This window comes from Lycium barbarum, chromosome 6, assembly GCF_019175385.1.
Source record: "Lycium barbarum isolate Lr01 chromosome 6, ASM1917538v2, whole genome shotgun sequence".
Lineage (NCBI taxonomy): Eukaryota > Viridiplantae > Streptophyta > Magnoliopsida > Solanales > Solanaceae > Lycium > Lycium barbarum.
Genome location: NC_083342.1, coordinates 107,710,316 through 107,726,804, shown reverse-complemented (window position 1 = coordinate 107,726,804; position 16,489 = coordinate 107,710,316). Strand labels below are relative to the sequence as shown.

General features: G+C 35.1%; 2 protein-coding genes across 2 annotated transcripts; both read left to right on the top strand.

Annotated features, from left to right (window-relative positions):
* The first annotated feature begins 10,253 nt into the window (after positions 1 to 10,253).
* LOC132644352 (uncharacterized) lies at positions 10,254 to 11,618 on the top strand. The gene is made up of 2 exons (XM_060360946.1): positions 10,254 to 11,178; positions 11,287 to 11,618. Exons 1-2 carry the CDS (start codon positions 10,254 to 10,256, stop codon positions 11,616 to 11,618), a joined length of 1,257 nt encoding a protein of 418 aa, XP_060216929.1.
* Positions 11,619 to 11,645: 27 nt separating this feature from the next.
* LOC132644351 (uncharacterized) lies at positions 11,646 to 12,873 on the top strand. Its single transcript, XM_060360945.1, has 4 exons — positions 11,646 to 12,054; positions 12,183 to 12,301; positions 12,400 to 12,643; positions 12,752 to 12,873. Exons 1-4 carry the CDS (start codon positions 11,646 to 11,648, stop codon positions 12,871 to 12,873), a joined length of 894 nt encoding a protein of 297 aa, XP_060216928.1.
* Positions 12,874 to 16,489: the final 3,616 nt, after the last annotated feature.

Genomic DNA, 16,489 nt, shown 5'->3' with positions numbered 1-16,489 from the left:
CAGAAACGTAAATAAACATTTTGGAAGACAGGCGGGACAAAATTGGGTGTCAACAATGATTGTCAACAACAGTTCCATGAGAGAATAAAAATATCATACATGTCAATACAGGCCCAAGAATCAATCATATCGCGCATAGCGCACCACACCGGAACATATAATTCTCGGTGGCTATCCTTCCTCCCGAATAGCTAGGCATAAATCACACCGGACTATGTAGTACGCGGTGGCTATCCTTCCTACCGAATAGCTAGGCATAAATCACACCGGACTATGTAGTATGGGGTGGCTATCCTTCTTCCCGAATAGCTAGGTAGTACGCGGCGGCTATCCTTCCTCCCGAATAGCTAGGCATAAATCACACCGGACTATGTAGTACCCGGTGGCTATCCTTCCTCCCGAATAGCTAGGCATAAATCACACCCCGGGTAGCGAACCCAGCGGTGGCTATCCTTCCTCCCGAATAGCTAGGCATGAATCACACCCCGTGTAGCGAACACGGTAGTGGCCACTCTTCCTCCCGAATGGCTAGGCAATTACCACACTAGGATCCATAGTGGATACCCTTCCTCCCGAGTAGCTAAGCCAAACACAACAATAAAGTTCATAGCATAGAAGCCGATTCACAATTTGTCACAAAGTAGTCTCACCATCGATTAGCATTAAAGTTCATTATTCCATATCGTAAAGATAAACCATTTCAAAGAACGTCTTGAAAAAGTTTACACTTCTTTAACCAAGATTTCAATGCCATAGTTCAATATGAAAACATCATTACTAACCCTTATCCATCATTATTGATCATCTCTTCTAGAGGCAAAACATTTATAACTTATATATGTACATAGAGCTTGATATAAACTAGGTTTAATGTGGGTTTGTCCCCTCACACACATTAACCATAATTAAAGCAATAAATAGAGTTTCAATTTGTGAAAATTTAACCCTCTTATTCAACGAAGAGCCTTAAAAGAGACATACAAATCACAACCAAAGAGTTCATAAAAACCGACCGAAAAAGTATGTTCAAAAGAGACATACAAATCACCTTTATAGTCAAAAATGATTTTTAAAAGAGACATACCTTAATATGTTAAACAAAGTTTAGCAATTCACTTTCCTAATGAAGAACACCCAAACCCTAGCTTGAATCACTTTAGGAAGAATTATGTTGCAAACCCTAGATTTTGATCACAAGAATCATGGTAAGAATCATGGGTTTGATGTTAGAATAGATTAGTAATGTTAAGGGTGTTCTTACCTTTGATTTAAATAGTTGGAGAGATGATTTTCGTGATTAGGGTTTGGAAGGATGAAAAAAAGGGGGAACAAAATAAGACCATACCCATTTTAAACCCACTTTTCTGCCAGAAATGGAGAAAATACGGCCTACAAAGTACGTCCCGTACTTGTAGCCCACATTTATGCTTCCAATACCAATGAAGAACGGAAGAAGTACGTCCAAAAGGACGTCCCGTACTTTCTGGGCGTACTTTGGGCGAATTGTCCAGCTTTTGTGCCCTTCAGTAAAACGGACATAACTTTTTATACATAGCTTTGCACGGGCTGAGCGACCTACCATTGGAAACATATTTCAAATATCTACAACTTTCATCTGGGAAGTTTTTCCAAATTCGCAACACATTTTCATGAAAATCGCCCAGAATATAGACCTATCAAAACTTAAGAACTCCAATTGTTGGTTTGACTTCAAAACGACCATCTTCCACCCGAATTCATCAAGAATGGATTCATATAGATATAATATCATCTTAACACTATATTTTTACACATTCACACCTAATTCAGATTTACGGGATGTTACAAATCCAACCAAGATTACCTAAATCGTTATGAGCCATAAAGTTGTTGACACTTGCTGGTGAAGTATCCTCATGTTGTGGTATAAGCGTCAATGATTCAGCACTTTTTGAGGTCTCCCCAGTGTATGCCAATGAGGCTCTACCGACCTCTTTCTTTCTTTTCTTTTCATTTCATACCACCAGTCTGAAGTTCCATTCAATTGGAAGCATGTTTCTATTGTGTGTTTCGAGTTTCCACATTGTGTGCAACCACGTCTTTCTTCTTGTTACTTTGGCTTTGACGTGTTATACTTACCATTGATCATTGGTTGTAGAGATTCTTGGCGTTGAGATCCTTGTCCTGTCCTTAAAATCATAGCAGCACTACTCATGTCCTCTTCTTTAGTCAACATTACAGATTGCCTCAAGTTTTCTCGCCGAACAAATGCATATGCTTCCTCTACTGTAGGGAATCGTTTGAGTTGCAAGGCATCACCTCTGATTTTATCTAGTTTATCATCCAATCCATCTAGAAAAGTATAAACTCTATCTTCTTGCAATATAGAATTATACTTTTCTATGTCAGATTGACATTTCATTAGTTTTGATCTCTGAAAATCAATTTCTCTCCACAAGCCTTGAAGTTGGTTGAAATATGTCTCAATGGATCCCCCTCCTTGCTTCAACTTAATCACTTTTCTCTTTAAATCATAAACTTGAGAAGTATCATGTAACACCTTGTATCACTAAACTAGGCTACGTTCATGATTTGTGACCTAGAAGACCAGATGAGAAGTGTTAAGAATGAATTCGTCTCAGTTCAGCAAAGTCCTGCTTTTACGTCCAGATATACGAACCGTATATTATTATACAACCGTACTTTCAGACCGTGTTTAGTAGGTGGAAAATTCTAGTTTCTACCAAAATTTTATAATGCTTTAATACGGACCGTATAAAGTTATACGGACCGTACTTGGTGATTGTATAATAATATATGGATCGTACTTTCAGTCCGTAAAACACTTTTAGGAAATTTCAGTTTCTGGAATTTTAATCATTGTTAAATACGATCAGTTGACCGTATAATTTTTTACAAACCGTTTAAATGGACCGTATAATGTACCGACTTAGTTAAGTATAAATACCCCAGTTTAGCCTTGTTATTCTATTTTTCATACTCCCAAGCCCTAGCACGAAGGTTTTCTTTTCTCATCAATCCAAAATAACAAGGTAAGCCATTCCAAGCCCTTCCAAGTCAATTTTAACATATATTCATGTAATCTAATAAGGAAATTATTGTTCTTAACCTAGGGTTTTCAAGAAAACCCATCTTAAGGCTCAAGGTTTAAACTTTTGGAATCCTATTACGAGGTAGCAGCATTAATAGGTATGTAGGGCTTCTATCTACGTGAGGAAACATCATTGTTCTTCGCCACGCCAGGTTCCTCCATGATTTTACAAGAGTTCACCAAAACTAGGGTTTTAGCCATGTTCATGATAACTTATAAGCTCAAATTACACCTATTAATGGTATAACGCGGACATTGTCAAATATAGTAACCCAACAAGGTTGGGGTCGAATCCCACAATGAATATGGTGTGAAAAGATTACTAAAGTCGTAGGATGCTAAATTTAGGTCTAATGTCTTAATCCGATGATTTTGGTAAAAGTTGATTTTTTTTTTTATGACTAATTGCTAACTACTTGCTTTGGTGGAAATTTATGGTCAAAGAAACTAAGGTTGTGTCCCCTTTAGATGAGGTGTATGATCATGGGTATTGATCTTGATATACTTCTAATGGATTGCTATATGAATGCACTTAACCTCTATGTGAATCTCTACTATTTCCAATAAATAGAGATTATTACTTTCTATGAATTTCCCAAATATAAGAAAGTGATATGAAGAACGGTTAATTATGCCAAGTAGATTCGTCTTATTCCTAAGTGAATCTATTAAACAAAGTTTAAAGCTTTGAGTTCTTGTTATTTATTCTTACCAACCCTAATTATTTTCCCAAATAAATCAAGATTTATGGCTTTAATCAATGTTTGCAACCATTAATTATGAATGAAGAATGAAGAATAAATAAACCCTAACAATCCATTATGCATATATCAATCACAAACCCAATCACGAAACACCCATCATTGGGTTCACAACCCTAGTAAGGGAATTTAGCTACTCATGACAAAGAACAAGAAATAAGAAATTGAAGAATTCATAATTGCTTACTTTGGAAGAAAAGAGGAATTAATAATATTTGAATTGATGTTTGAACCTTAAAAAACTAGAGAGTATTTAATGTTCTAAGCCAAAAGTCAAAATATAACCACTCATAACTATTAAAATCCTACAATGAGCTATTTATAGGTTTCAAAAACGTAAAATTATAGAATTTGCACTTAAGTCCCAGGCAGTACTTATACGGTCCATACAATTTTTCACGGACCGTGTAAGACTTATACGGCCTTCATCCTTGTGTCTACAGAGAACTATACGAACTGGTGTTCCACGATTCGTAGAACTTTATACGACCCGTACAACCTGCCCGTGAAGCTTCATCCATCCTTCATCACATCCACTTATACGGCCCGTATAATGTTGTACGGTCCGTATAAGTGTTCGTGTTTCAGCGTCTCTCCATTGTGGCATTCTGTTGCTTTGCCACCTTTTGTACGACCAGAAATACGGTACGTGCAACTTTCTACGAACCGTGAAAATCAAGCTTCAGTGCAACTTTTCTGTAACTTCTAATTCTTGAACCCGAACTCTATGATTTACCTGAAATATGATAAAAACACATCAAAACAACACCCACTTTCCTAAAAACAAGTAAAACTTCTCGTAAAAAGGTATCAATTGTGCCTGAATTTCTCGGCACATCAATAACCCTATGTTTGTGTACCATGATATACCATATATGTATGATTACTTCGTCATTGTGTTCTTAATATTCCCTTTTGGTTATTGACAATCTATCTGTAATCCATGAAAACCCCTACTTTGCATTCCATGGGTTCTTACATGCAATATGTGAACTATTATGCTTATTTTTATGAAAATCCTACATGTCTCCATATTTTCGTACAAGTTAAATTATATAGTAGCTTCATGTTGTAATAGAAGCTAGAATCATGTTTACAAGAAAGTTATATAATTCATGGGCTACTAAGCCAACCATGTACATGTTCATGTTTTGGGAGTTGCACAGATTATCGAGAAGGCTTAGATAGCCTGAAACTACGTGTGCCAGCGTAGGATAAGGATCACTCCGCCCAGTTAGGACGATACCTTCATGTTTACCCATTGTGGTTATTAAATCTATTCATGTTCATGTCTTGTACCCTGGCACAGTATAAGATGGCTTAGCTGATCGGGCAGAGATCAGACGCCTTGTACTAACGTGGTGGTTACATATCGGTTATACTAACGCTCTCCTATATATATATATATATATATATATATATATATATATATATATATGTTCATGCTCATGATCAAGTTTCAGTTTCAATTTCAGCTCTTATCATGTTATTTCATGTGCCATGCTTATTCTTTCAGTAGCTTTACATACCAGTACATTCAATGTGCTGACGTCCCCTTTTCTATTGCCCGGGAGCCTGCATTTCACGATGCAGGTACGAATTTACAGGACGCTGCATCTGCTCGGTAGGATTTGCTCGTATTAGCTTGTTGGTGAGACCTATCTTACTCGGGGTGCTATCCTTATTTATTTTCATAGCATATTTTGCAAGTTAAGGTATGCTGGGGCCCTTGTCCTAGCAACTATGTTTTATAGTTCAGATTCATGATAGAGGTTTCATAAACTAGTCAGTCAGTTATGTCAGATACTCAGAGTTGTGTAGCCATCTTTGGCTCAGCTTACGATATTTCTGCATTCATGTTTTATACAAGTATTTTATTAAATATCATGACTTCTCATGTTTTGTTGAGGCTCATTATGTTTCATGTTATATTCCGCTCATGTTTATGCCTCATGTTAATTCAGCAAGCCATGTGGTTCACTCGATCACATGCAATCAGGCACTGTGTGTTGTGTTACGCTCAGGCTATGGTTCGGGGCGTGACATATCACCTCCATCAAAATATGTCATAGCAATAACATCCTAAATTGCTTTTCCCGTCGGAAATTGAATATAATTTCCAATTAACTTGGGATCCATCGAGTTGATTAACCAACTCTTCACTAGTGCATTTTTCGTTCTCCACTTTCTGAATGTGGAATCTGTCTCTTCTAGTAGTTGAAGATCCCATTAATATATTCCAGTTTGTCTTTGCAAGAGATATACATCTCTATAACCTGGGATCAAATCGCATAGTTGGTGCCATCTAGTTTGATACCTAGCGGAACAACAAGTGCTTCATGGCTTGCTGTTATTGATGTACTGCCTATCATTTGTGATAATTTGGATGTTAGTTCAGAGATTAGGGAACACTCAGATCCAACACCAGATTTCCCAGTTGGTGGAGTAGTCTCCACCATAGTGTCTCAGTTTTTTCTTCTTTTCAATCTCCCTCTATATTACTCGCCCTTTTTCAGAGCTTCGAACTATGCTCAAATACCATGATAAGAAACCAAACATAGTTAAATGCTTTCTTTTCTATTAATTTTCTGTATTTGAATGATTAAAAAGCTATTGCTATATCCAAAGAGAAAAAACACCTAAAAGGAAAGATAATCAATAGTAATTAATCCAGACACCTAATAACTATTAAAGGAAATAGAATAAAATCAATTTAAGCTCCAATCCCACTAATCTCTCATTCTGTTTCATAGCTTTGCTCACTCTATACAGCATAGGAAGACTTAACATTTCTTCACTCTATACAGCATAGGAAGACTTAACATTTCTATAGTTAGCTCTGTTGTAGTAGAAAGACTTAACTTTTCTCCCTGTCTCGACTCTAAGAATGCATAACTATGTGTCTTTTAAAAACAGAGATCTATATAGCAACATGACCACCAAAAAGACTTAGCACTTTGCCACTTGCTCTTTGTTTGTAAAGTAGGGAAAAAGAAGTGCTTTATAAACTATTCTTTGGCTCTACCAGAGAAAAGATTATATTGGAGAATACTTTTTTTTTATCTTTAACTTCCTATTGTTAGAGAGGACATGGCGCATTTTCAGCTTACCGAGGACATGACCTTAGATAAGAGGATATGGAGGTCGCAGATTTGGGTAGAATGTTAGTAGGTAGTTGAGGTTGTCTTATTTTTTGGCGGGACTAGGCTAGTGATAGTCTGGAGCACCGTGTCTATCATAGTATTAGCCTTATTTGTGTGTTTTCTTGCTTCTGATATTTGTTACCATGGATGTTTATATTGCTTTGATTATCGCACTATTTGCTATTGCTATTGTTCTTTTTGTGAATGCTCTGTAGTGCTTTCCTTATTAGTTGTCATGTTTTTTTCACTGCTGCATTTCCTTTTCATAACTACTTTGATGTTGCATTTGAGTCTTCTTTCAGAAACAACCTCGCTACCTCCACGAGGTATATATAAGACTCCACTTGTAGGATTACACTAGGTATGTTGTTGTTGTTGTAACTTCCTAATATAGTTTTTGCTTGTACTTTCTTTCATTTTTACTTGACAGTGCTACGAATTCAACAGAGTTAAAGCTATACTTTGTGGGATTGAACAACTTTTTGATGTACACTTTTGGTCTGCGATCTTATCTTAAAAAAAGATGAGTGTTAACAATTCAACCTTTCATTTTTTAACTTGATAGTCCTTCTACTAATTGAACAGAGTTGAAGTCTATATTTTGTGGGATTGTACAACTTTTCGACGTACTCTTTTGCTCTGCGATCTTATCTTAAAAAAAGTTGAGTGTTAACAATTCAACCCACTCTATAACCAAAAAAAAAAAAAATTGCAAGAAGATGCAAAGTTGTTACTAAGAGGATATCATATTAAAAGGATTATATCAAAAACTTTGAAGAATATAAAAGGCATATATTAAAATATCATAAAAAATTTGTGTATCTCGTCAGGGCTTGCCTAGTGCGGGTTATCTCTCATGTGTGGTTTGCGGGCTATTGCACGGAAGCGGGGTTTACCTTGTGCCCGGATATAGGTTTTATTTAAGAATGATATTTGGAAAATCTTCTCCTTGTATTCATCTATACAGCAATATAGGTATTTATACAGGACTGAGACTGAATTTAATAAAGCAATATTTAAATCCTATGCTATTTTGTCTAATTCTAATTAGCGACAAGAAAATATCTATGTAACAAAATTATTCCTTTCTATGTTCATTTGTGTGCTTCTCACGTGATAATTGGAACCTTCTGGAATAATTTTATTCACAACTGTGTCATGAGCTATATTGGACTGATGTGGACGGTCCAGATTACTTCTTTCATCTTTGGCACTTTGTACGGCTAGATCATGTCCACGTAGATGTGACTTGTTTGGGGACAAGTCTAAACACTTCGACAAGTTCGAAGTTTGGTCATTTGAAACCCTATCACCTATCTTCTTCAACTGAGAACTTTCCACCATTGTTGATGAACTTAAACTCATCAAAATCTTTTCTTTCTCAGTCAAGGGGGTAGGGGGATTTTGGGGAGTGTTTGGGGGGCCAAGGTGACGGATTATAGCCGTTGCCAACGGCTATAATTGCAAATGGCCGTTTGTGCAATGGCTATTTTGTAACAGAATTTTTTTTAAAAAATAAAAATAAAAATTGTGTTAACTACTTTATTATTGTATGTAGTTTGCTTAGCAAAAGGCATTGTGGCCCAGCTTGTTAAAGTGCAGGTGAGGGCTTTAAGGTCATGTGTTCGAACCTCCCTCACCCCATAATTAATTTTACCCTTTAAAAATGTAAAGGGCCGGGGCGGGATGGGCCGGAGTCGGGGCGGGTCGAGACTGGAGCGGGCCTAGCGGGATCGGGTCACACGGGCTAAGCTCTAGGCCCATCTCGAGTTCGAGCCCACCAAGCTCCAATCCCCATCCCCTCTTTTCCCAACAAAACGGGGTGGGCCGGGTCGGGATTCGGGATGGGCCGGGGCGGGATCGGGCTGTCCCGGCCCACTGGCCAGCCTTAATTGCACCTACTCCAAGGTTGCAGATCTGGAGAATCATCAGCAGGGGTAACATGAGATCCAGTGATAAAACCAAGCTTATTCTTGGCTGACAAGGCAGTAAGGATGGATCTCCTCCATCCTTGATAATCTTTTCCATCAAATAGGTTATTAACCAACACCATTCCAGATGCAGTTGCTGTGTTGATAGCAGAAGTAGTACCTTCAACCATTGGTTAAACAAGAAAGAAATTCACACATTTCTTAGGGATTTGATCACTGCTCTGATACCATGTAGGTTTTATTTAAGAATGATATTTGGGAAATTGTCTCCTTGTATTCATCTATACAGCAATACATGTATTTATACCAGTGAAATTAAAAGCGCGCTTAAGGCGCGCCTAAGCGCAAAAGCGAGGCGCAACACAACTTTGGCGCTCCACCTGACCTGAAGCGAGGCGCGTGTAGTCAGAGAGCCTTTTTTTTTTTTTTTTAATTACAGTAGGTGTCTGTCACAGTTCCCTAAAGGAGTAAATTAGAGTTCCCAAAAAAATAGAAAGAGATAGAATATTATAAGAAGGCAGAGAAGTTTGAAGCTCAACAGAATAAGACAAGATCAGCTTTTGGACAACTGAAACGGCATGCCTTCATCACAGGTTGTACTCTTCTCTACTTCTTTGTGTTCTTCTTTACGTATGACACTAACTCTCTCTATTCTACTCATTATTTTATTATTCATTCTTATTATTAATATAAAGAGAGATATATATAGACAAAAGAAAAACCTCCATTAAAATATGTGTATTTTACTGAGTTGACTTTTTTTCTATTTGGTCTTTTGCTATTTTTTTTTTTCCGATTAAGGTGGATCACTGGTATAGTTGAAATAAATGGGTTTGGTGCTTAATTTCTTTATTTAATCATTTTGTCCTTGTAAAAAAAATTGTAGAATTAAATGGGACACTTGTCCTTATTTGGTGATTCATGCTATTTATGTAACACCACCTGTAAAGAGACTTAAGAGAGGATAAAGATACAGCTTTCTTAGAAGTCATGTCATAATGGTGTACCCCAATGGTGTCCACTTTATCTTCTTGTTGCATATATCTATTTAACAATTATAATTACATGCAAAATGTCATATACTCATTATTTTTTACTGTATTTCAGAATTCAAATGTTAAGAGGATCTGTCTACCTTACATTTTTGTTGTATATGATTATTTAAAAGTTATAATTGCATGCAAAGTGCATTGCATGTGACTTATAAATTTTATTTCACAGTTAAAAATGACAAAGGACTGTCCAGCTTTATTTTCTTGTTATGTATATTATTTAAAAATTATAATTAATTGCAAGATGCCTTATATTTTTTTTTTCCAGAATTAGAATGGCAGAGGACTTGTCTAAAGGCAATCGAAGGGATCCTGGCTGGAAATATAATCATTTGCAGAATCCTAATGACACTACAAGAGTCACATGCAATTTTTGTGGAAAAACAACCAGGGGTGGAATAAATAGGGCAAAACAACATTTGATTGGAAATTTTAGGAATGCAGCAAAGTGTTTAAATTGCCCACATGAGGTTAGAGATGAATTGAGAAATTACATGGAGGAGAAAAAATTAAGAAAGGAAGTCTATACTAATGAATTTTCTGGATTTGATGAGTTTGATTATCAAGACGATGTCGGTGGAGAAGATGAAGTCCAAGAGATCATTCATAAGAAAAGAGGTAGAGGAAGCTTTCCTAGTAGCACTAGTAAGAAATTGGCCAAAGGAAAGGGACCCATGGATGTGTTTCTACAAATGCAAGGAACACTTAGGCAAGCAAATATCAAAGATTCATGTGATAAAGAAGCAAGAGCAATGACAATTCAAAAAGTTGCTCGCTTCTTTTACAATAATGGGATCCCATTCAATGTTGCTCGCTCAAAAAGTTTTAAGGAAGCAATTGAGGTTGTAGGAAGGTATGGTCCAAACTTGAAGCCTCCAAGTTACCACAAATTAAGGGTTCCGTTACTTAGGAAGGAGGTTGAGTTGACCAATGAGATTATAAACAAACATAGACAAGAATGGCTGAAGTATGGATGTTCCATTATGGCGGATGGAGGGTCAGATAGAAAACAAAGAACTTTGATAAACTTTTTGGTGAATTCTCTGTATGGAACAGTCTTCATGGAGTCGATAGATGCTTCCTCATTTGTTAAGACTGGAGAGAAGTTATGTGAATTGCTTGATAGATACGTGGAGCGCGTTGGAGAGCAGAATGTGGTTCAGGTTATAAGTGATAATGGCAGCAACTTTGTGTTGGCTGGTAAGAATTTATTGTTATAAATGTTTAAGTTTTATGTTTTACTTTCTAATATCGATCAAAGTTCTGATTTCTAATTGTTAACATGTCTACTTACTTTTATTTCTACAGGTCAGCTCTTACAGAGAAAAAGAAGACACATAGAAGATATCGGGAAGATTCCAAACATTAAGAAGGCCCTTCAAAGAGCAATCGCCCTTATCGGTTTCATTTATGGGCACTCAGGAGTCTTAAATATGATGAGAGATTTCACAAAAAATAAAGAGTTGGTGAAATCTGGGATTACTCGATTTGCATTAAGTTTTCTGACTTTGCAACGGTTGCATTGTCAAAAAACTAATTTGCGAGCAATGTTTACCTCTGACAAATGGATGATTAGTAGATGGTCTAAGTTACCAAAGGGGAAATCTATAGCTCATACCATCTTGATGACAACATTCTAGAACTAGGTTGTGTATATTTAGAAAATCATGGGGCCTCTTATTCAAGTGTTGCGATTAGCTGATAATGAGAAAAAACCCGCAATGGGGTACATTTATAAAGCTATGGATAGAGCTAAGAAGGCTATTGCAAAGGCGTTTGAAGGGAATATTGCAAAGTACAAAGATATCTTTAAGATTATTGATGAAAGATGGCAATGCCAATTGCATCATCTATTACATGCAGCTGAACATTATCTAAATCCAGAGTTCTTCTATCAAAATCCAGCTATTGAAAATTGTACAGAAGTAACAGATGGGTTGTATGCTTGTATTGAAAAATTGGTTCCAAGCACTAAAGTTCAAGAGAAGATTATGTCGGAGATACCACTGTACACTAAAGCTGAACAACAATTTGGCCTTCCGATTGCAAAAAGATCTAGAACAACAAGATCTCCTGGTAAATGAAAATATTAACCTTTAAATTGCTAATTATTAGTTTATGTTTAAAATTTTACTTAATACTTCCATAGTTACATACTTACATTAACTTAGAAATAATGACTGTAAACATAACACTTTTTACAGTTGAATGGTGGAATTTATATGGTAATTCGGCTCCTCATCTCCAAAAATTGGCCATTAGAATTTTGGGTTTAATGGCTAGTGTTGCTGGATACGAGCGTAATTGGAGCGTATTTGAGCATGTAAGTACTCGTAGTGGTATACTTCTTATTTATTCATTTTCTTGGCATAGTTAATCAATTAGACTAAATTACTAACAACAAAATAATTCATGCAACAGATCCATACCAAAAAAAGGAACAGAGTGGAGCACCAAAGATTGAATGATCTGGTGTATGTTAAGTACAATCGAGCTTTAAAAGCCCGTTATGACTTGCAGAGTGTTATTGATCCAATTTCTTTGGATAACATTGACCATAGTAATGAGTGGTTGGCTGGGAGAATGGGCGTTAATGTGGAAGCAGAAGATGAGTTGGTATTTGGTGATGACAGCTTGACTGGGGGTGATGTTGCAAGAGCGTCAGGTAGTAAGGACGTCTTGACATACACAAGGCGACCAAAGAGATAGTTAGGAGTTACGACAGCTAATGCCTCAAGCTCCCGAGCTCCACATGTTGAGTCTCTTGACATAGAAGATGAGATTATTTCTGATGAGTCAAGGGAAGAAGAGATTGGAGGCTATAGTTCTGGTGATACCAATGAGGATCACCCTATTGAGGAAGATTATATGGAGGAATATTATTTTAGTGATTAGAAGTAAAATCAAGATTGGGTTTATCTTTCCATATTAAGACTTAAGTTGATGATTTGATGAACTTAGACTTAATTATAAGCAATTGAGGAAGATTATATGGAGGAATATTATTTTAGTGATTAGAAGAAGAAATGTAGAATCAAGATTGGGTTTATCTTTCCATATTAAGACTTAGGTTGATGATTTGATGAACTTAGACTTAATTATAAGCAATATATATTTATCATTTATGTCTATTATGTTCTCTAAATATTACATATATATATATATATATATATATATATATATATATATATATATATATATATATATATATATATATATTTTAAATCTTCGTAGTGCGCTTTTTTTCAATGAAGCCCGCGCTTTAAGTGCGCTTTGCGCTTAAAGCTCCCAACAAGGCTTCAGCGCTTTTTTGCGCTTTTCGCTTTTGACAACACTGATTTATACAGGACTGGGACTAAATTTAATAAAGCAATATTTAAATCCTATGCTATTTTGTCTAATTCTAATTGGCTACAAGAAAATATCTATGTAACAAAATTATTCCTTTCTACGTTCATTTGTGTGCTTCTCACGTGACAATTGGAACCTTCTGGTTGTGTCATGAGCTGTATTGGACTGATGTGGACGGTCCAGATTACTTCTTTCATCTTTGGCCCTTTGTATGGCTAGATCATATCCACGTAGATGTGAGTTGTTTGGGGACAAGTCTAAACACTTCGACAAGTTCGAAGTTTGGTCATTTGAAACCCTATCACCTATTTTCTTCAACTGAGAACTTTCCACCATTGTTGATGAACTTAAACTCATCAAAATCTTTTCTTTCTCAGTCAAGATCGTTTCTTTCTCAGTACCGGAGGATAGCGGTTGCGAGTTCCCTTATCGTAAAAAATAAAAAAAAATTGCATGACGTTTAGTATAGTATTTGAGCCCCCAAAAAGATTATATTAGATACAAAATAGTTTTTTATTTATTTATAGTAATTTAGAATATTTTAAACAAAAATGTATAATTTATAAATTTCAATATATTTCCCTGAAATATATTTTAAACATTATGACAGTAATGTCCAAATTCATATAAAAATTAAATACTTGACTCTTGTACTCCGAGGGAGTAGTACTTTAAACAATAGCCTCTTTTTAATTTTTGAAATAGCAGCAATTATTAGGGGATTGTTTGGTTCATATATTAGCTATACTTACGCATATTCTTATGTGTGAATAACAAGGGACTATCCTATGTGGTAAATATAAAAATATAAAAACTTGTTAATGGCAACTTGAAGAAACTGTTATTGTTAAACTATTTATTAGATAATCTACATAAATTTTTATAGAATCTATGTCGATGTTGGTGATAATAGAGTTTAAAATCAAATGTTATACTAGTGGTTCAAAGTTTTATCCCAAACTAGCAAACTATGCCCGTCCAATGCACGGGATCCAACATGATTAATTTGATTATTCACTTTAGTTAGTCTTTATGGTTTGCATATTTTACAAAAGATACTGCGATTCTCCTTAGTGAGTCTCCATATTTTTTTTTCCTCTTATTTTTCTCCTTAATTTCTCAATTGTTGTTAAAATTTGTCTTATTTTGGATATATCCGCCTTTTTTTATATTTAGTAAGTTGACAATTCAAATATCCTACATATCAAGTTTATAATCACAAGATTCAAAAGATATTTTATTATATTAGACACATTTTTAATTTAGAACCACAAGATTCAAAAGTCTATCTTTATTTCTTAGCTCTGTGCCTAGTTAGACGTAGACACTTAAATTGAGACAGAGGGAGTATTATACCCAATGAAGAAAATGAAAGGACAATTGAGACACTGCGGACACGTAGAGACTTAAAAATTAAACATCCAAGAGGTAGTATTAATGTTAAACTTCTGAAATGTACACATGTTAGTCCCGGCTTAGAGTACAATTTTAGTTGATTTTTGTACAACTTATTGTTGCTGTGTTCGTCCACCTTGGACGTTTGTTGTTAAATAAAAAAAAATTGTCTAATTTTGGTTATGTCCGCCTCTTTTTATATTTAGTAAGTTGACAATTCAAATATCCTACATGTCAAGTTTATAATCACAAGATTCAAAGGATATTTTATTATATTGTACACATTTTTAATTTAGAACCACAAGATTTGAAAGTCTATCTTTAGTTCTTACACTCCGTGTCTGGTCAAATATAGACACTTAAATTGAGACAGAGAGAGTATATGCCAAATGAAGGAAATGAAAGGACAATTAAGACACTGCAGACCTGTGGGGACTTAAAAAGTAAACGCACAAGAGGTATAATTAATGTTCAACTTCTGAAATGTACACATGTTAGTCTCTGCTTAGAGTACAATTTCAGCTGCTTTTTATATAACTTATTGTTGTTGTGTTCGTCCACCTTGGGCTTTTACATATAATAAAGAAAAATATAAAATAGAAAAATAGACATATATTTTTAGTAAGTGGCCAAGTAATATGGGACGAAGGGAGTACTTCATTTATTAATTCTTAAAGAACGAGAAAAGTTAAGTAATATGGGACGAAGGGAGTACTTCATTTATTAATTCTTAAAGAGCGTGAAAAGTCAAGTAATGTGGCCAAGTAAATATGGGACGGAGCGAGTACTTCATTTATTAATTCTTAAAGAACGTGAAAAGTCAAAAGTGAACAAATAAAAGTGCATGGAGGAAATAAATATGTGTCGGAGAATTAAAATTGAAATGCATACATGTATCCATGAGAAGAGAATAAATATTCAGTACTATGATATATGTCCACGTGAGATTTATTAATTTTTAAAGAACGTAAAAAGTCAAAAGTGAACAGGTAAAAGTGCACGGAGGAAATAAATGTGTAGGAGAATTAAAATTGAACTGCATGCGTCTATACATGAGAAGAGAATAAATATTCAGCAAGAACGTGAAAAGTCAAAAGTGAATAAGTAATAGTGCACAGAGGTAATAAATGTGTCGGAGAATTAAAATTGAAATGCATACGTCTATACATAAGAAGGGAATAAATATTAATTACTATATGACATGTGTCCACGTGGGATAAAAAAGTAGTTGGTTAAAGTGTACAAGTTATATAGCTTTTGGTACAAACATTCATTACGTGTACAATTTATTACTTTTGGTATAAACAGTCAATGCTCTGTCGGTCCCTCTTCCACGCTTATATATAATAGAAATCAAAGTTTTAGTAGGCGTTTGGCCATGAAAACCAAATATTTTTCACTTTATTTGGTATTTTGGAGTTAGAGTTGAAGTTAGAGAGTTGAAGATGGAGTTGTGTTTGGTTATAGTTTTTACAAAGAATATTTGGTTGTTTGAATGTATTGAAAGTGAAAAAAGTGAAGAAAAAAAAAGTGCAAAATAATTTTTGGTTGTTTTTCAAATGCCAAATACAACTTCATTTGGAATTTTTATGATCAAACACCATAAAGTGAAAAAAGTGAAAAAATATTCCAGAAAAAAATCTGTATTGAGATTATTTTTCATTTGAGAGAAGGTAACAAAATAAAAGGGCAAAAAGACCAAGAGCCCGTTTGGATTAGCTGAAAAAAATGGTTTTTAAACATAAGTGTTTAAAGTACTTTTTAA

Bases quoted from the DNA above. Each gene is read 5' to 3' on its own strand.
- LOC132644352 (XM_060360946.1), top strand. From the start codon at position 10,254: ATGGCAGAGGACTTGTCTAAAGGCAATCGAAGGGATCCTGGCTGGAAA. The intron at 11,179-11,286 runs GTAAGAATTTAT...TTATTTCTACAG, and splicing joins CAGCAACTTTGTGTTGGCTG to GTCAGCTCTTACAGAGAAAA.
- LOC132644351 (XM_060360945.1), top strand. From the start codon at position 11,646: ATGGGGCCTCTTATTCAAGTGTTGCGATTAGCTGATAATGAGAAAAAA. The intron at 12,055-12,182 runs GTAAATGAAAAT...CACTTTTTACAG, and splicing joins TAGAACAACAAGATCTCCTG to TTGAATGGTGGAATTTATAT. The intron at 12,302-12,399 runs GTAAGTACTCGT...TTCATGCAACAG, and splicing joins ATTGGAGCGTATTTGAGCAT to ATCCATACCAAAAAAAGGAA.